Source organism: Nelusetta ayraudi, unplaced genomic scaffold (genome assembly GCF_046127955.1).
Source record: "Nelusetta ayraudi isolate G7.1 ecotype Tasmania unplaced genomic scaffold, CSIRO-AGI_Nayr_v1 ptg000011l, whole genome shotgun sequence".
Taxonomy (NCBI): Eukaryota; Metazoa; Chordata; class Actinopteri; order Tetraodontiformes; family Monacanthidae; genus Nelusetta; species Nelusetta ayraudi.
In genome coordinates, this window is record NW_027466061.1 from 630,001 (window position 1) to 643,929 (window position 13,929).

General features: G+C 52.1%; 1 protein-coding gene across 2 annotated transcripts; it reads left to right on the top strand.

Annotated features, from left to right (window-relative positions):
* The first annotated feature begins 1,945 nt into the window (after positions 1 to 1,945).
* Positions 1,946 to 12,847, top strand: dhx9 (DEAH (Asp-Glu-Ala-His) box helicase 9). Of its 2 annotated transcripts, XM_076019861.1 has the most exons (28): positions 1,946 to 1,964; positions 2,952 to 3,090; positions 3,188 to 3,328; positions 3,435 to 3,555; positions 3,716 to 3,903; positions 3,981 to 4,129; positions 4,672 to 4,718; positions 4,800 to 4,936; positions 5,010 to 5,099; positions 5,232 to 5,393; positions 5,472 to 5,549; positions 5,645 to 5,836; positions 5,906 to 6,047; positions 6,941 to 7,023; positions 7,108 to 7,264; positions 7,853 to 7,950; positions 8,049 to 8,262; positions 9,013 to 9,107; positions 9,187 to 9,260; positions 9,418 to 9,570; positions 9,671 to 9,831; positions 9,911 to 10,022; positions 10,095 to 10,256; positions 10,842 to 10,969; positions 11,517 to 11,746; positions 11,821 to 11,936; positions 12,025 to 12,225; positions 12,362 to 12,847. In XM_076019861.1, exons 2-28 carry the CDS (start codon positions 2,980 to 2,982, stop codon positions 12,708 to 12,710), a joined length of 3,891 nt encoding a protein of 1,296 aa, XP_075875976.1. In that variant the 5' UTR covers positions 1,946 to 1,964; positions 2,952 to 2,979; the 3' UTR covers positions 12,711 to 12,847. The 2 variants fall into 2 exon arrangements, with proteins under 2 accessions (XP_075875976.1, XP_075875977.1); XM_076019862.1 differs by lacking the exons at positions 1,946 to 1,964; positions 2,952 to 3,090; positions 3,188 to 3,328; positions 3,435 to 3,555 and adding an exon at positions 4,486 to 4,582 and having other exon boundaries at positions 3,763 to 3,903.
* Positions 12,848 to 13,929: the final 1,082 nt, after the last annotated feature.

Here is a 13,929-nt window from a genome sequence, read left to right on the forward strand (position 1 = left end):
TGGAGAGTTAATGGGCCAGCTTCTTAGCAGCCGTTAAACCGGCTAGTACAATGCGTTTTTTTAAGCTTAATAACATTTATCACTGATAGATCGATTAGCAGAAGGACAGGTATAGTCACTGGAATAGTTACTGATACTAAGTCAGAGAGCTTGGGTGCCACCTCGGACCAGAACTTTGAGACTGGAGGGCAGTTCCACATCATATGTAAAAAGGTGCCAGAGACTTTCAAAGAGCATAAGGTACACAAGGGATCAGCTATCAACTTCATACAGTGGAGTTTGCGAGGAGTTAAGTATGTTCTGTGTATGTAGTTAAAATGGATCTGCTGATGGTCCGGATTACGGGAGGCCTCCTTAATATGCGTCCAAACTTGTGACCAAGCAAAATCTGTGGCCAAATTGGGGTAATCACGCCTCCATATTCTATCGAGTGGTAACTCAGAATAAGAGGCCTCTAGAAAAAAATAATAAAGTAAAGATACTGTACCTCTGTTTTTGCTTCGAGTAACAGGTAATTTGTGTAGTGGGTGAATAGGTAATGCTTGTCGCACCGGGGCACCATGAGCTTGTAAAGATGACCTGAGTTGAAGGTAGAAAAAGAAAGAGTGTGCTGGCACATTATACCTGTCTCTAATGTCCTGAAAGGTACACAGCCCAGTGTCACAATAAACATTCATTAGAGTGCGAACATTACTGTTGTCCCAGACGGAACGAGAAATGGGTCTCCCACCAATTAAGAGGCTAGAGTTGTTATAGAGCGGCGTAAGTGTGTGCCACTTACAGGAGACTTTGCACTGAAGCTCAGCTGCACGCCATGTCTGGATAAGTTGTGAAACTATTGGTCCAAAACGTAAGCGGCATTGTTTATTGGGTATATTAGCAAAGAGAACCTCCTGCAAGCTCCAGGGTCGAACACAGTTCTCCTCTAACTTACGCCAGGAAACTGAGGCCTCTGTATCATGCCAAACCAGTATGGGCCTAAGCACAAATGACCAAAAGTAAAACTTAAAGTTTGGTACAGATAAGCCACCGCTGTCTACTCCTCTCTGCGTGGTGGAACGTTTGAGGTGCGGGCGTTTTTTGTTCCAGATAAACTGGGAAACAATAGAATTTATTTTGTCCCAATAATTAACAGGGGGGGAGAGTGGAATCATAGAGCTGATGAAATTTATCCTGGGCAGGATGTTCATTTTGACTATAGAAACACGAGCTCTAACCCTTCCATTTTCTTATGATAAAGCTGACAGTTGACTGTGGAATATTTAGGAGCGAGGAAATTTCACGACTGGATTTGTTGCACAGGTGGCATCCTATGACAGTTCCACGCTGGAATTCACTGAGGTACTGAGAGCGACCCGTTCTTTCACAAATGTTTGTCAAAACAGTCTGCATGCCTAGGTGCTTGAATTTATACACATGTGGCCAGGCCAAGTGATTAGGACACCTGATTCTGATCATTTGGATGGGTGAATACTTTTGTAATGTAATGTGTGTGTGTGTGTGTGTGTGTGTGTGTGTGTGTGTGTGTGTGTGTGTGTGTGTGTGTGTGTGCGTATGAATAAAGTATGTCCTGCAGATATCCGCGGCTCCAAATACGTTCCAGTGCATGTGTCGCCGGGTAGACTCTAGGAGGCGCTGTTTATTGCAGCACTGGGAGACTAAAAAATAAATACTCTGAGGTCACATGATATCAATGTCACGAGCAGACCCCATCAGCGGATTGCTTGAGAGGCACCGAAATGCATGGGCGCCGCCATTACTCCAACCCCCTGACTCCAACCAGGTGATTCATTTGATGTCCGAAGCGCTCAACTACTTCGAACGTCACTAGTCACGTGACCAAGCCGCTCCTCGGCACAGTGTTTTGATACGTTTGCTTCATGAGCAACAGCGCATGTGTCGGAGCCTCGGGTGTCAGCGGACCAACACTAGCTGCAGGCACGGTTGTGTTGTTTCATCAAATTGTACGTAACAAATAGATTTTGGTTGAATGTTCGTATTTGCATTCTCATTTAACTAACTGAGATTGTAGATTCGTAACACGCAGCACCCGTTAGTTTAGCGCAGGTCACGTCCGCCAGCTTTTGTTAGCCTCAAGCTAGCTGTCATCATGTTGTGACAGTACACAGGAGTGGTTCACATCTCTGCTGTGTGCATGCTTTAGACTTGAGACTGCACGTGCGCAACATCAAACCAAACCAAACCGTTGTTTTGTACTTTAATCCTAGTTATAAAAGTCCACTAGTGCATCTAAAGCCTCCGGAGCATCGGCCACCATTACGGTTTATCCCGACAAGAAGTGAAGCACCGTCGCTCTGCAACCCAGTGAACAGAAGTTAGCTCGCTAAAACCCGGTCGTACTTCCCAGTCCAGGCCGCTGGTTCCGACGCCCTGTGGACATTCAAGAAAGCGGGTTTAGTCAAAATGAAAAACCAAAAAAATGGGAAAGAGGGGGAACCCTGGGTATTGAGTTCAGTACCGTTTCGTGAACAGGTGTAACTTTTGCTCCCAGTCTGTAACGGCGGGTTCCATTCAACAAATCAGGTTTTCTTTTGCGTCTCATCCCTGAAACGCCACCACTCCTCAAACCAATGCCGCATTTGTCATGCAATGCTGCCGCATTTTAACCTGCACCATAATAAACAAACGCTGGCTTGATTGTGGCGGACATGTCATGTCCTATTGCGGGAGGATAATCAATCAACTTTTATTTGTACAGCGCTAAATCACAACCAAAGGCGTCTCAAAGCTCTTTGTACAATCAGAGGAAAACCAACTGAGCCTCCAGTGCAAACAACGTGCGACAGTGTCCAGGGAAATGTAGAGAGATAGTTGCCAGAGTGGGTTGCCGTGTGTAATGTACTGAGGATGCTGCACCACTTTGCAGAGTTACATATTCAGATTGATGGAGGAGCCGACGGGAATCTAAACGACAACCCTCATCCTCTCAGTTTGCAGGAAGCTCTCTGAGCCGTCGCCATGGCGGACATCAAGAACTTCCTGTACGCCTGGTGCGGGAAGAAGAAACTGACTCCTAGCTACGACATCCGCGCAGCAGGGAACAAGAACAGGCAGAAGTTCCTGTGCGAGGTGAGAGTCGGCTTTCTTGCCGGGCCACTCCTATTGGTGCAACGGTAGTCCAGAGACGTTTACCCTTTCATCTGTCACTCTCCAACCTTCCCTGCAGGTGCGCGTGGACAGCTTCAACTACATCGGGATGGGCAACTCCACCAACAAGAAGGACGCTCAGACCAACGCCGCCCGGGACTTTGTCAACTACCTGGTTCGGATCGGGGAGATGAATGCGGCGGAGGTCCCTGCGCTGGGGGTCAGCAACCTGCTGTCGAGATCCTCTGGATGGAGGCGACGCTGATTCATGGTTTTATAACGGAACGTGAACAAGCTCTCTGATTGGCTGCTTGCACTGTTGGTAGGTGAGCACCCCGTGTGTGGATCAGCCTGATGGCGGCGGAGGAGACGGAGCCAGCGGCATGCTGGGGAACCTCCCAGCCAGTGGCCCGCTGCCGCCTCACCTGGTGGTCAAGCAGGAACAAGGTACGTCACCACGGCTTCGGCAGACATCCTGCCTGCCGACTGGTCAGGATAACTTCCTGTGGGCGGGCTTCAAATTTGGTACCCGCTGTGATTAGTCGCTGTCAGCACAAACGTGGTTGTTGACATGTTGAAGCAAATAGGGTTCACTCTGGTGTCCCAGGTCTACCTTTAGAGGAAAGAGGCGATGGCGGCGGCAGCAGCAGCATGCCGGTCCCTGGTGTTACGGGTCTGGGATATGCAGGAGGAGGCGGCACAGCGTGGGGGGGAGGAGGCGGAGCAAGCGAGTGGGAGCGAGGAGCCAACCTGAAGGAGTACTACGCAAGGAGAGACGAGCAGGAAGCCCAGGCGGTACGAGTCCCGCGTGCCCCCCCCCCTCCCGTCCTCATGTCGTGGCTCCGCCCACTGACCTTGCTTCCTGTCGGCAGACTCTGGAGTCGGAGGAAGTTGACCTGAATGCCAACCTGCACGGCAACTGGACCCTGGAGAACGCCAAGGCCCGTCTCAACCAGTTCTTCCAGAAGGAGAAAATCACTGCCGACTACAAGTACAGCCAAGTGGGACCAGACCACAACAGGTCTGACCCGGCGGTCCAATCAGATGTGTGTCACACAGTGCACCCATCCCCCACTCCTTCTCACCCCCCCCACCACCCTGCCCCCATTCATCTGTAGCGTGTTCACTGACTGGACGGCGCTGTATGTTTTTCTGCCGACGACGGTAAACCAGAGATCAGAGTGGCTGACTCCGCCCCCCTGCTCTTGACACGCTGTGATATTCGATCCATCATCTGATTGGCCGGCCACGGCGACGGGCTGGTGGGACGCCAGAAGTCACAGCCTGTCTGAAGACAGACATGGGGGGTGTTTAGGTGCACTAAAGCCCTCCCATGGGTTTGACTCCTGGTCTGTGATTTCTGGTGTGCCCGTCCAGATCAGGGCGCAGGCGGAAGCAGGCCCCGCCCCTCAGTCAGAGCTGCTCTTAAAGTCTGGCAGAAAAACATACAGCCCTCGTCCTGCGAGGGGCGCAGGTGAGTTGTCGCACTGCTCCTCCTCTTCCTCCTTCATGCCTTCACTCTGAAGAGGCCCGAGGGTGTGAACGTGTGTGTCTGTGTTCCAGGAGCTTCATCGCTGAGATGCAGCTGTTCGTCAGGCAGCTGGGCAGGAGTAGGTTTCCGCCTCCTCTCCAACTTCCGACCGGCCCTGCGGTTTCTGACAGGCGCCTGCTCTAACTCCGCCTCTCCGCAGGGATTACGGCCCGAGAACACGGGTCCAACAAGAAGCTGGCGGCCCAGTCGTGTGCGTTGTCGCTGGTCCGACAGCTGTACCACCTGCAGGTCATCGAAGCGTACAGCGGCATCACCAAGAAGAAGGAGGGAGAGGCGGTACGCCACCACCCATTCTCTTAGCATTAGTTTAGCATTAGCGCGGTGCTAATTTGAACCTTGCCGTGTCCAGCTGGAGGCGTTCCAGGTCAGCGTGTCTCCAGACCTGCAGCAGCGACTGAGCTCCATGATCCAGGAGCTGGGAGTCCTCGTCCTGCCCCCAGTGAGTCACTGCTGCTTCCCGTCCAGGACGCTGCTGTCTCTGGATGCCGTTGTGACCTGTGTGTGTGTGTGTGTGTGTGTGTGTGTGTGTGTGTGTGTGTGTGTGTGTGTGTGTGTGTGTGTGTGTGTTCAGCCCGCTGAACCCGGCGGCTCCGTGTCGCTGGTCCAGGCGAAGATGGCGACCTTCGAGCCGTCGCAGCGTCAGAGCGGCAGCGGCGTCGTGCCCTGGTCGCCCCCGCAGGTCAACTGGAACCCCTGGACCAGCAGCAACATCGACGAGGGACCGCTGGCCTTCGTGAGTGTCCCCTCTCGTAGTGACGGCTAGGCGTCGATTGGCCGCCCTGCAGTGACATCACCCCTCTCTGCCCCGCAGTGCACTCCGGAGCAGATCAGCCACGACCTGCACAGCGAGCTGATGTACCAGCTGGAGCACGACCAGGACCTGCAGAAGGTCAGCGAGCGTCTCCTTCTCCCCGCCCTCTTCCTCCTCCTTCTCCTCCCCTTCATCCTTCCCCTGCTTCACTGCCGTGCGTCCCGTGGTTGCAGGTCGTAGAGGAGCGCCACCAGCTGCCCGTCAAGCAGTTTGAGGATGAGATCATGGCGGCGCTGGACTGCAACCCAGTGGTGATCATCAGAGGGGCGACAGGCTGCGGCAAAACCACCCAGGTGCCGCAGTTCATCCTGGACCGCTTCGTCCAAGGAGGCCGAGCGTCCGACTGCAACATCGTGGTCACCCAGGTAACCGACGCACCCTCGGCCAGAACAAACCCCCCTGTGCCCCCCCTTTGACTGACCGTCCCCTCTCAGCCCAGAAGGATAAGTGCCGTGTCGGTGGCCGAGCGGGTCGCCTACGAGAGACGAGAGGATCTTGGGAAAAGCTGCGGCTACAGCGTCCGCTTCGAGTCGGTCCTGCCTCGACCCCACGCCAGCATCCTCTTCTGCACCGTGGGTACGTGGGGCGCCACCAGCAGCGTCCGCGAGTAGCGTGTAGTCAAGTGGTTATGTAATTTAGTTACAAAGTAAAGGTAATTGTAATCGGTTACATTACTGGAAAAATTTGCAATTACATTACAGTCACTAGTGGAATTATACCTGATTAGAATTTTAATTACAGCCGACTAATTTTTACAAAAAGACTGGGCTTTATGTTTACAATATTTAAATTTTTGTTTGCGCTGCATGGTTTCTCATGCAATGGTTTGGCACGAGCGCCAAGTTTGGTATTATTCTGATGCTTTTGAATTGCAGTGTCCTGCTACTCGCCTGCCAGTTGAATTGTCTCTCTCTATTTTGAGTATTGCTGAAAACTGAACACTGTCAAGTCCAAAGTCTAAGTCCAGTCAAAATTTGGAAAAGTAATCAAATGTAATTAGTTACATTACTTGATCAAGCGATTGAAAGTTACACTAGTGATTGATTGATTGATTAATTGATTTATCTGTTTGTTTGAGGGTCAAACACCCTGATATGTGTCCCGCCTTCGTGGGCTCATTAAACACTGATCAGTACATTTGTCAATAATATTCCCAATTTACATCCCATGATAGCCACGTGACTACAGAAATAAAAAGAAAATCAAAACATAACACGACCTACTTGTCAAATGGCATACAAAATACTCTGTCGACGATACCATTTTAGATCAATTTGAATACATTTAAAAACCTCATTTTCAAACAACCAGCACAGAAAGTGTGACTACTATTACATTTTTAATAACTTGCAACCAATTTGCTAATTTTAAAGTAACTTCCAAACACTGGCCTCCAGCAGGACGGGCATCGCCAGCTCTTCCAAAGCACGAACTGAGTCACCAACAGTGACGCATGTCTCGTGCTGCAGGTGTCCTGCTGCGGAAGCTGGAAGCTGGAATCCGAGGCATCAGCCACGTCATCGTGGACGAGATCCACGAGAGAGACATCAACGTGAGTTGACTTGACTTGTGAGTTGCTGCCAGTTCGCACCGCGTCTCCTCGGTGGTGCCGCGGCTCACTCCCCTGTCTGTGCAGACGGACTTCCTGCTGGTGGTCCTCAGGGACGTGATCCAGGCCTACCCCGAGGTCCGAGTGGTCCTCATGTCGGCGACCATCGACACGTCCATGTTCGCCGAGTACTTCTTCAACTGTCCCGTGATCGAGGTGTTCGGACGCACCTTCCCCGTTCAAGGTACCCCAGAGAGGCGGAGCCACGCGCCTTCTGCTGCCACTAACAACACATTTTCTGAATCGTTTGACTCATTTTCGATTAGTCGACTAATCTAAATGACTCATTTAAAAAAAAAAAAAAAAAAAAAAAAAATCAATTGTTTGTAATTTCATTGTTTCTATTTTATTTTGAAATCAGCTGAAGAGCCTAAACACAGAAATGAGTAACCTGTGCCATATAGCCTAAAGTTTACCAAATAAGATACAAATCTAAACAATTGAAATAACTTAATTACCAACTTAAAAACACACACCAATCATTATTTTTTAATGACGGTCAGTGAGTACTGCTGCATGTTGTGGCATGCAATCCTTCCTTGGTAGAAACTCAGTAAGACTACTTTGCCTGCAAGTCACAAAAAGGGAAGAAAAATATACAGTTAGCCTTCTGATGTAGACATGAAGAAGCCATTCCTAAGATCCTGTCTGGGCTTTCACCTTAACCTTGACCTCAACACCAGCCTACTTTTGTTTGAAGTTGTTTGATGAATAATTGGTTTGCATGGCCGACTAATCGCAGTTCACTCACGTCTTCCCTGTGCGCTTCCAGAGTACTTCCTGGAGGACTGCATCCAGATGACCAGCTTCATCCCTCCGCCCATGGACCGCAAGAAGAAGGACAAGGACGAGGAGGGCGCAGAGGATGACGTGAGTGTCCGCCGCCGCCACGGGCGACGGCCACCCCACCCTCACCCTCACCCCACCCTCCATCGTTCTGACCGCCTCCTCCGCCCTCGTCTCCGCAGACCAACTGCAACGTCATTTGTGGCCCCGAGTACTCGGCGGAGACCAAGCGCTCCATGGCGCAGATCAACGAGAAGGAGACGTCCTTCGAGCTGGTGGAGGCCCTGCTGAAGTACATCGAGACGCTGCAGGTGGCCGGCGCCGTCCTCATCTTCCTGCCGGGCTGGAACCTCATCTTCTCCATGCAGAGACACCTGGAGACCAACCCGCACTTTGGTACTGCCCGCCGGGTCGCAACATCTCTTTCCTTAGGAGGAAATAGGGATGACCACGCCCCAAACTCTTTTGATTGGTCCCTGCAACGTGTCTTCTTCTTTTGAGTAATCTTGCTGATTTCCCATCGAGAGCACTACATGCACCACCATGTGTCACCAAGGTAAAATGTATGGCCTAGTAGTAATTTATAGTGCATCAATTAGAATGATGAAGAACACCTGCTGACACAAGCAACCAACTCAGTGGTTTTGCCAACTTTGTCATCGTGCCAAGTTGTTAACACTGCAAGCAGCCAGGAAGAGGAGACTTTGAAAGTCCACTTTTGGAGGTTTGGATTACACTTGTTTGACATGATATTAATGTTAAATACACCTTAAATTGTGGTAGCTTAACTGCATGCTCTTTACTATCGTAACAGGAAAAAGTTCAAATGATTAGCAATGAAGAGAATGAAGAAATGGTTTGAGAGCTGTGCTCTATGTTATCCACAGATGCTACATATGGTTGAAAGTAAACTGTTGCCTATAGTGCGGATAATCGATTCAGATTATCCCTCAGCCACCAAGGGTGACGCACTCAAGGTAGAATTGAGAGACATTGCAGCAACCAATCAAATTAGTTGGGGTGAGTTTGGGGCGTGGTCATCCCTGTTTCATCCTAGGGGGGGGGGGGAATCTCGCAGCAGGTTCACCTGACTCCCAACGGTGGTGCCAAAGGCCTCACTGTGACTGCGTCTCTATTTGCTTCCAGGAAGCAGCCGCTACTGCATCCTGCCGCTGCACTCGCAGATCCCCCGGGAGGAGCAGCGGAGGGTGTTTGAGCCGGTGCCCCACAACGTCACCAAGGTTTGGGCAAACGCATCGCCGCCCATCCTTCCAGGGAGGGTGTCCTGCCTCGGTCTGACGCATCTCTGGCATTTTTCAGGTGATCTTGTCCACCAACATTGCGGAGACCAGCATCACCATCAACGACGTCGTCTACGTCATCGACTCCTGCAAGTAAGCTGCTGCTGCTGCTGCTGCTGCTGCTGCTGCTGCTGCTGCTGCTGCTGCTGCTGCTGCTGCTGCTGCTGCTGCTGCTGCTGCTGCGGCACCATCTTCAGGCAAAGGCCTGCTCCTGCGCCCTCTGTCTGAACCTGTGTGTGTACTCACTTAGGCAGAAGGTGAAGCTCTTCACCTCCCACAACAACATGACCAACTACGCCACCGTGTGGGCGTCCAAGACCAACCTGGAGCAGCGTAAAGGCCGAGCGGGCAGAGTGCGGCCGGGCTTCTGCTTCCACCTGTGCAGCCACGCCCGCTTCCAGAGGTCGGTGCCCCCATTGGCCACCAGAGACACTTGCATCCACCCAGCAACGGTTCATTCACTGTCTGTCTGTCTGTCTGTGTGTGTGTGCGTCTACATGCAGGCTAGAGACCCACATGACTCCCGAAATCTTCCGGACGCCACTGCACGAAGTCGCCCTCAGCATCAAACTGCTGCGACTCGGCGCCATCGGCCACTTCCTGTCCAAGGCCATTGAGCCGCCCCCGCTGGACGCCGTCATCGAGGCTGAACACACCCTGAGAGGTGAGACGAGTGTTCCCGAGTCACCGCCTCCCCCACTCCGATAACCCACACGGCTAACCCTCCCACCAACCCGCTGCAGAGCTGGACGCCCTGGACGTCAACGACGAGCTCACGCCGCTCGGCCGCATTTTGGCACGGCTGCCCATCGAACCTCGCCTGGGCAAGATGATGATCCTGGGCTGCATTTTCCAGTCAGTACGACTCAGCAACTGTAGCGAGCGAAGTCGGCGAACGCTCTGACCTGTGCTGCTGTCGCCCCCTAGCGTCGGCGACGCCATGTGCACCATCTCCGCCGCTTCCTGTTTCCCGGAGCCGTTTGTCAGCGAGGGGAAGCGACTGGGCCACGTCCACAGGAACTTCGCCGGCAGCCGCTTCTCCGACCACGTCGCCCTGCTCTCGGTCTTCCAGGCGTGGGACGAAGTCAGGTGTGCCCTCTCCTCCCCCCCAATGTCCTTTCTGCGTGGTCGTCGTGTCTAAGGCTGCAACAATTTGCTCCGGCCACTACATCCTCATCTATACCTGCAGCGAATACTGAGCACTATAGGTTTCTCTGAAAAGGCTCAAAACTCCGACCCAAAGTTTCTGAGGTTTGGGAATATTTCACAGAAAATGAAGCAGCGATAAACTTTCATTGCAAACTCTGTGAAGCTCACCTGTCATTCCAGGGTGGCACTACGACCATTTACGATTTATTTGTTAATTAACCATCAGCCTATGACACAAACACATAAGACGGTTTTTCGTACGTCGGAACAAACAATCTTGGAACAAACTTGCTTAGCGAACGATGGTTCACTTAAGTTGTAGTCAGTGAATTACAGCCTCTCAGTATAAACTAGCATTTATGTTGTAAGTTCGGTTAAACAGAAGTCTAAAATAAGTGGTGAAACATATAAAAAACTGTGACTAATCGAAAAAATAATCGACAGATTGGTCGACAACAAAAATAATCGCTAGCTGCAGCCTCAGTCGCGTCTGATCCGCTTGTTGTTGTTGTCGTCGTCACTCAGGCTCAACGGCGAGGAGGCCGAGAATCGCTTCTGTGAGCACAAGCGTCTCAACATGTCCACGCTGAGGATGACCTGGGAGGCCAAGGTGCAGCTGAAGGAGATCCTGCTGAGCGCCGGCTTCCCTGAAGGTACGCAGGGGTGGGGGGTTGTGGGGTGCCTGTCCTAGGTCAGTAAGTCAATGATGTGAAAACACCGTGGAGCCGGTTGATTTTCATCATAATGTACAATGTGCTGGATTTTGTTTTTATATGTGCTGGATTTTACTATGAAACGTGACGTATCAGCTTCTACACTGTTCAGTTTGGCTGTTAAACAAATAAAGCAGATTTCACTTTAGATCTGAAACTACTGTATAATGAACATAATGCAGGTATACTTTTATTAACTGCATTTTGTTTGATACCAGCAGTTTCTTTTCACACAGTGATACTTGAGACGCAGTTGGGACGGGCAATAGAGTTTTGTTTCACCGTTGTTTTCTTTAAATACACGTGAAACTACCTGGGTTGTTGCGCCATCTTGCAATCCTAGCGTGAAGCGATGGAGCCGCCGCCGCTGGACGCCACGCCTCGGAAACCTGTTCGGTGTGAGAGGGTTCCGCGGTTTCCACGCCAGAGACGCTTTTGCCGTGAATCCGCCTTGAGGTCCGTCTCTCTGGTTCTTGTGCTCGCGCAGAGTGTCTACTGACGGAGACGTTTGACGCGGTGGCGCCGGACAACAGGCTGGACGTGGTGGTGTCCCTGGTGGCCTTCGGCTCCTACCCCAACGTCTGCTTCCACAAGGAGAAGAGGAAGATCCTGACCACCGAGGGCCGCAACGCGCTCATCCACAAGAGCTCCGTCAACTGCCCCTTCAGCAGCCACGACGTCTCCTACCCCTCGCCGTTCTTCGTCTTCAGCGAGAAGGTACCACCACCACCACCACCACCCCCCTCCACCTTCACTCCTCCCCTGTTCACCCCCCTCCTGTCGTCTCTCAGATCCGGACGCGGGCCGTCTCGGCCAAAGGCATGACCCTGGTCAGTCCGCTGCAGCTGCTGCTGTTCGCCTGCAAGAAGATTTCCTCAGACGGCGACGTGGTGGAGCTGGACGACTGGTAAGTCCCGCCGCCGCCGCCGCTTACGGCAGATGCACAGGAAGTCGTGTGACCCTGTCCCTGTGGTGCCTCCCGTTTCTCTCCGCAGGATCAAGCTGCGGATGGATCACGAGGCAGCCGGCAGCGTGGCGGCTCTGCGTGCCGCGCTGGAGGCTCTGGTGGTGGAGGTGAGTAAAGACCCGGAGTACGTCCGGCAGCTGGACGCCACCAACCAGCGGCTGCTGGACGCCATCAGACACGTGTCCAAACCGTCGGCGGCGGGACTCAACCTGGTGTCCAACAACCAGAGGTAGAGCCTGTGTGTGTGTGTGTGTGTGTGTGTGTGTGTGTGTGTGTGTGTGTGTGTGTGTGTGTGTGTGTGTGTGTGTGTGTGTGTGTGTGTGTGTGTGTGCGCACACAGGCTGACCTCTGCTCTCTCTGTGCAGGATGGGAGACGGGCCGAGGCCTCCGAAGATGCAGCGCTATGACGGAGGAGGCGGAGGAAACTGGGGTGGTAGAGGGGGCTACAGGGGAGGATACGGAGGAGGCGGGGTCTACCGGGGGGGTGGTGGTGGTGGCTACGGGGGAGGCGGTGGCGGGTATGGAGGGGGCGGGGGTTACAGAGGGGGCGGCGGCTACGGAGGTGGATGGGGAGGGGGAGGATACAGGGGGACAGGGGGAGGATACAGGGGTGGAGGTGGCTACGGAGGGGGAGGGTATCGGGGTGGGGGTGGTGGGGGTGGGGGTGGTGGTGGGTACCGGGGGGGAAGGGGAGGGTACAGTGGAGGCTATTAATGTCACGTCATCATCATGATGTCATATTTCTCCGTATTCAGGTCTTGTAGTTTATCATTGGTGCAGATGGGTCAGCTGATCTGTCTGGTGTGTCTGCAGATTGAGATGTCGGTGTCATCAATAAAAGTGAAACTTTTGTATGATACTCTCTCTCTATTTCTCTCTCACACACACACACACACATACACACTCGGCCAGGAGAGGGCGTTTTGACTGGGGGGCCACAATGGGTTGTAAAATTTGACGGAGGGGCTGGAGCAGCAGCAGATGAATGGAGTTTTGGTGACCCACCTTGTAGGAGAAAAAAAGATTATCTTGGCATATTTAGAAAACGTGCTTTAATTTAGTCTGTTGAAAATGAACAAAAGCATCACAACAAAAGAATGTGTCTTTGAAGCCCCTACAGTATTTAGCTCTGAATTGAACCCTGAAAAATGGATGAAATACAGCTATTATAAAACTTACTTACTATTAATATAATTTATTCAAGTTTTGCGGGTCGATTAAAAAGCTTAACAGGCCACATATGGCCCCCAGGCCGTAGTTTGGCCATGCCTGCAATTGGCAGTGCTTGGGCACAGTTGAGCTTTAGAGTTGGGTTCACTGTCCCTGACCCTGAGTGTGCGTTGCTCTGGGAAGAGGTGTGCTCGCTCTGGCACGGTACTGTTCAGGCATGAGCATAAGCACATTCACGTTGGCAACGCCCGAAGCGACTGCAGCACAATTTTTTGACGAGCATCTATAAATAAAAGTTGAGCGCCCTCAAAAACACGCACTTTGATTGCAGGCTGATCTATTTACTGCCCCGCCTGGTCCTCTTAAGCACCTGCAGTCGTGCTCTCTGCCAGCAGGGGGAGCGGTTGGCGCTGTTTGAGGCCGCGGATTTTCCTGACCTACATCCTGCTATTTCTAGATCACCTTTATTATTCTACTGCCAGTGACGCTGCAAAAACGCGTCTAAACCTCCTGACTGCTCGCGTTGTGACGCAAATGAGCTCTGTGGCTCTAACTGCTGTTCACTCATGTACATGTACTTATTCAAACTCAATGGGAACAGGGTAAGCTGATGATACACACTAAATGTGACCACGAAGATGCTTCTACTGCAACACCCCCGCCAACCTGTATAGCTGAGAAAGAAGAGAAATGACTGCAGTTCAAGTCAAATCTGTCTCCAGTCCTCAGCCTCTCAACACGGCACACGGCGGCGGTGTTATGC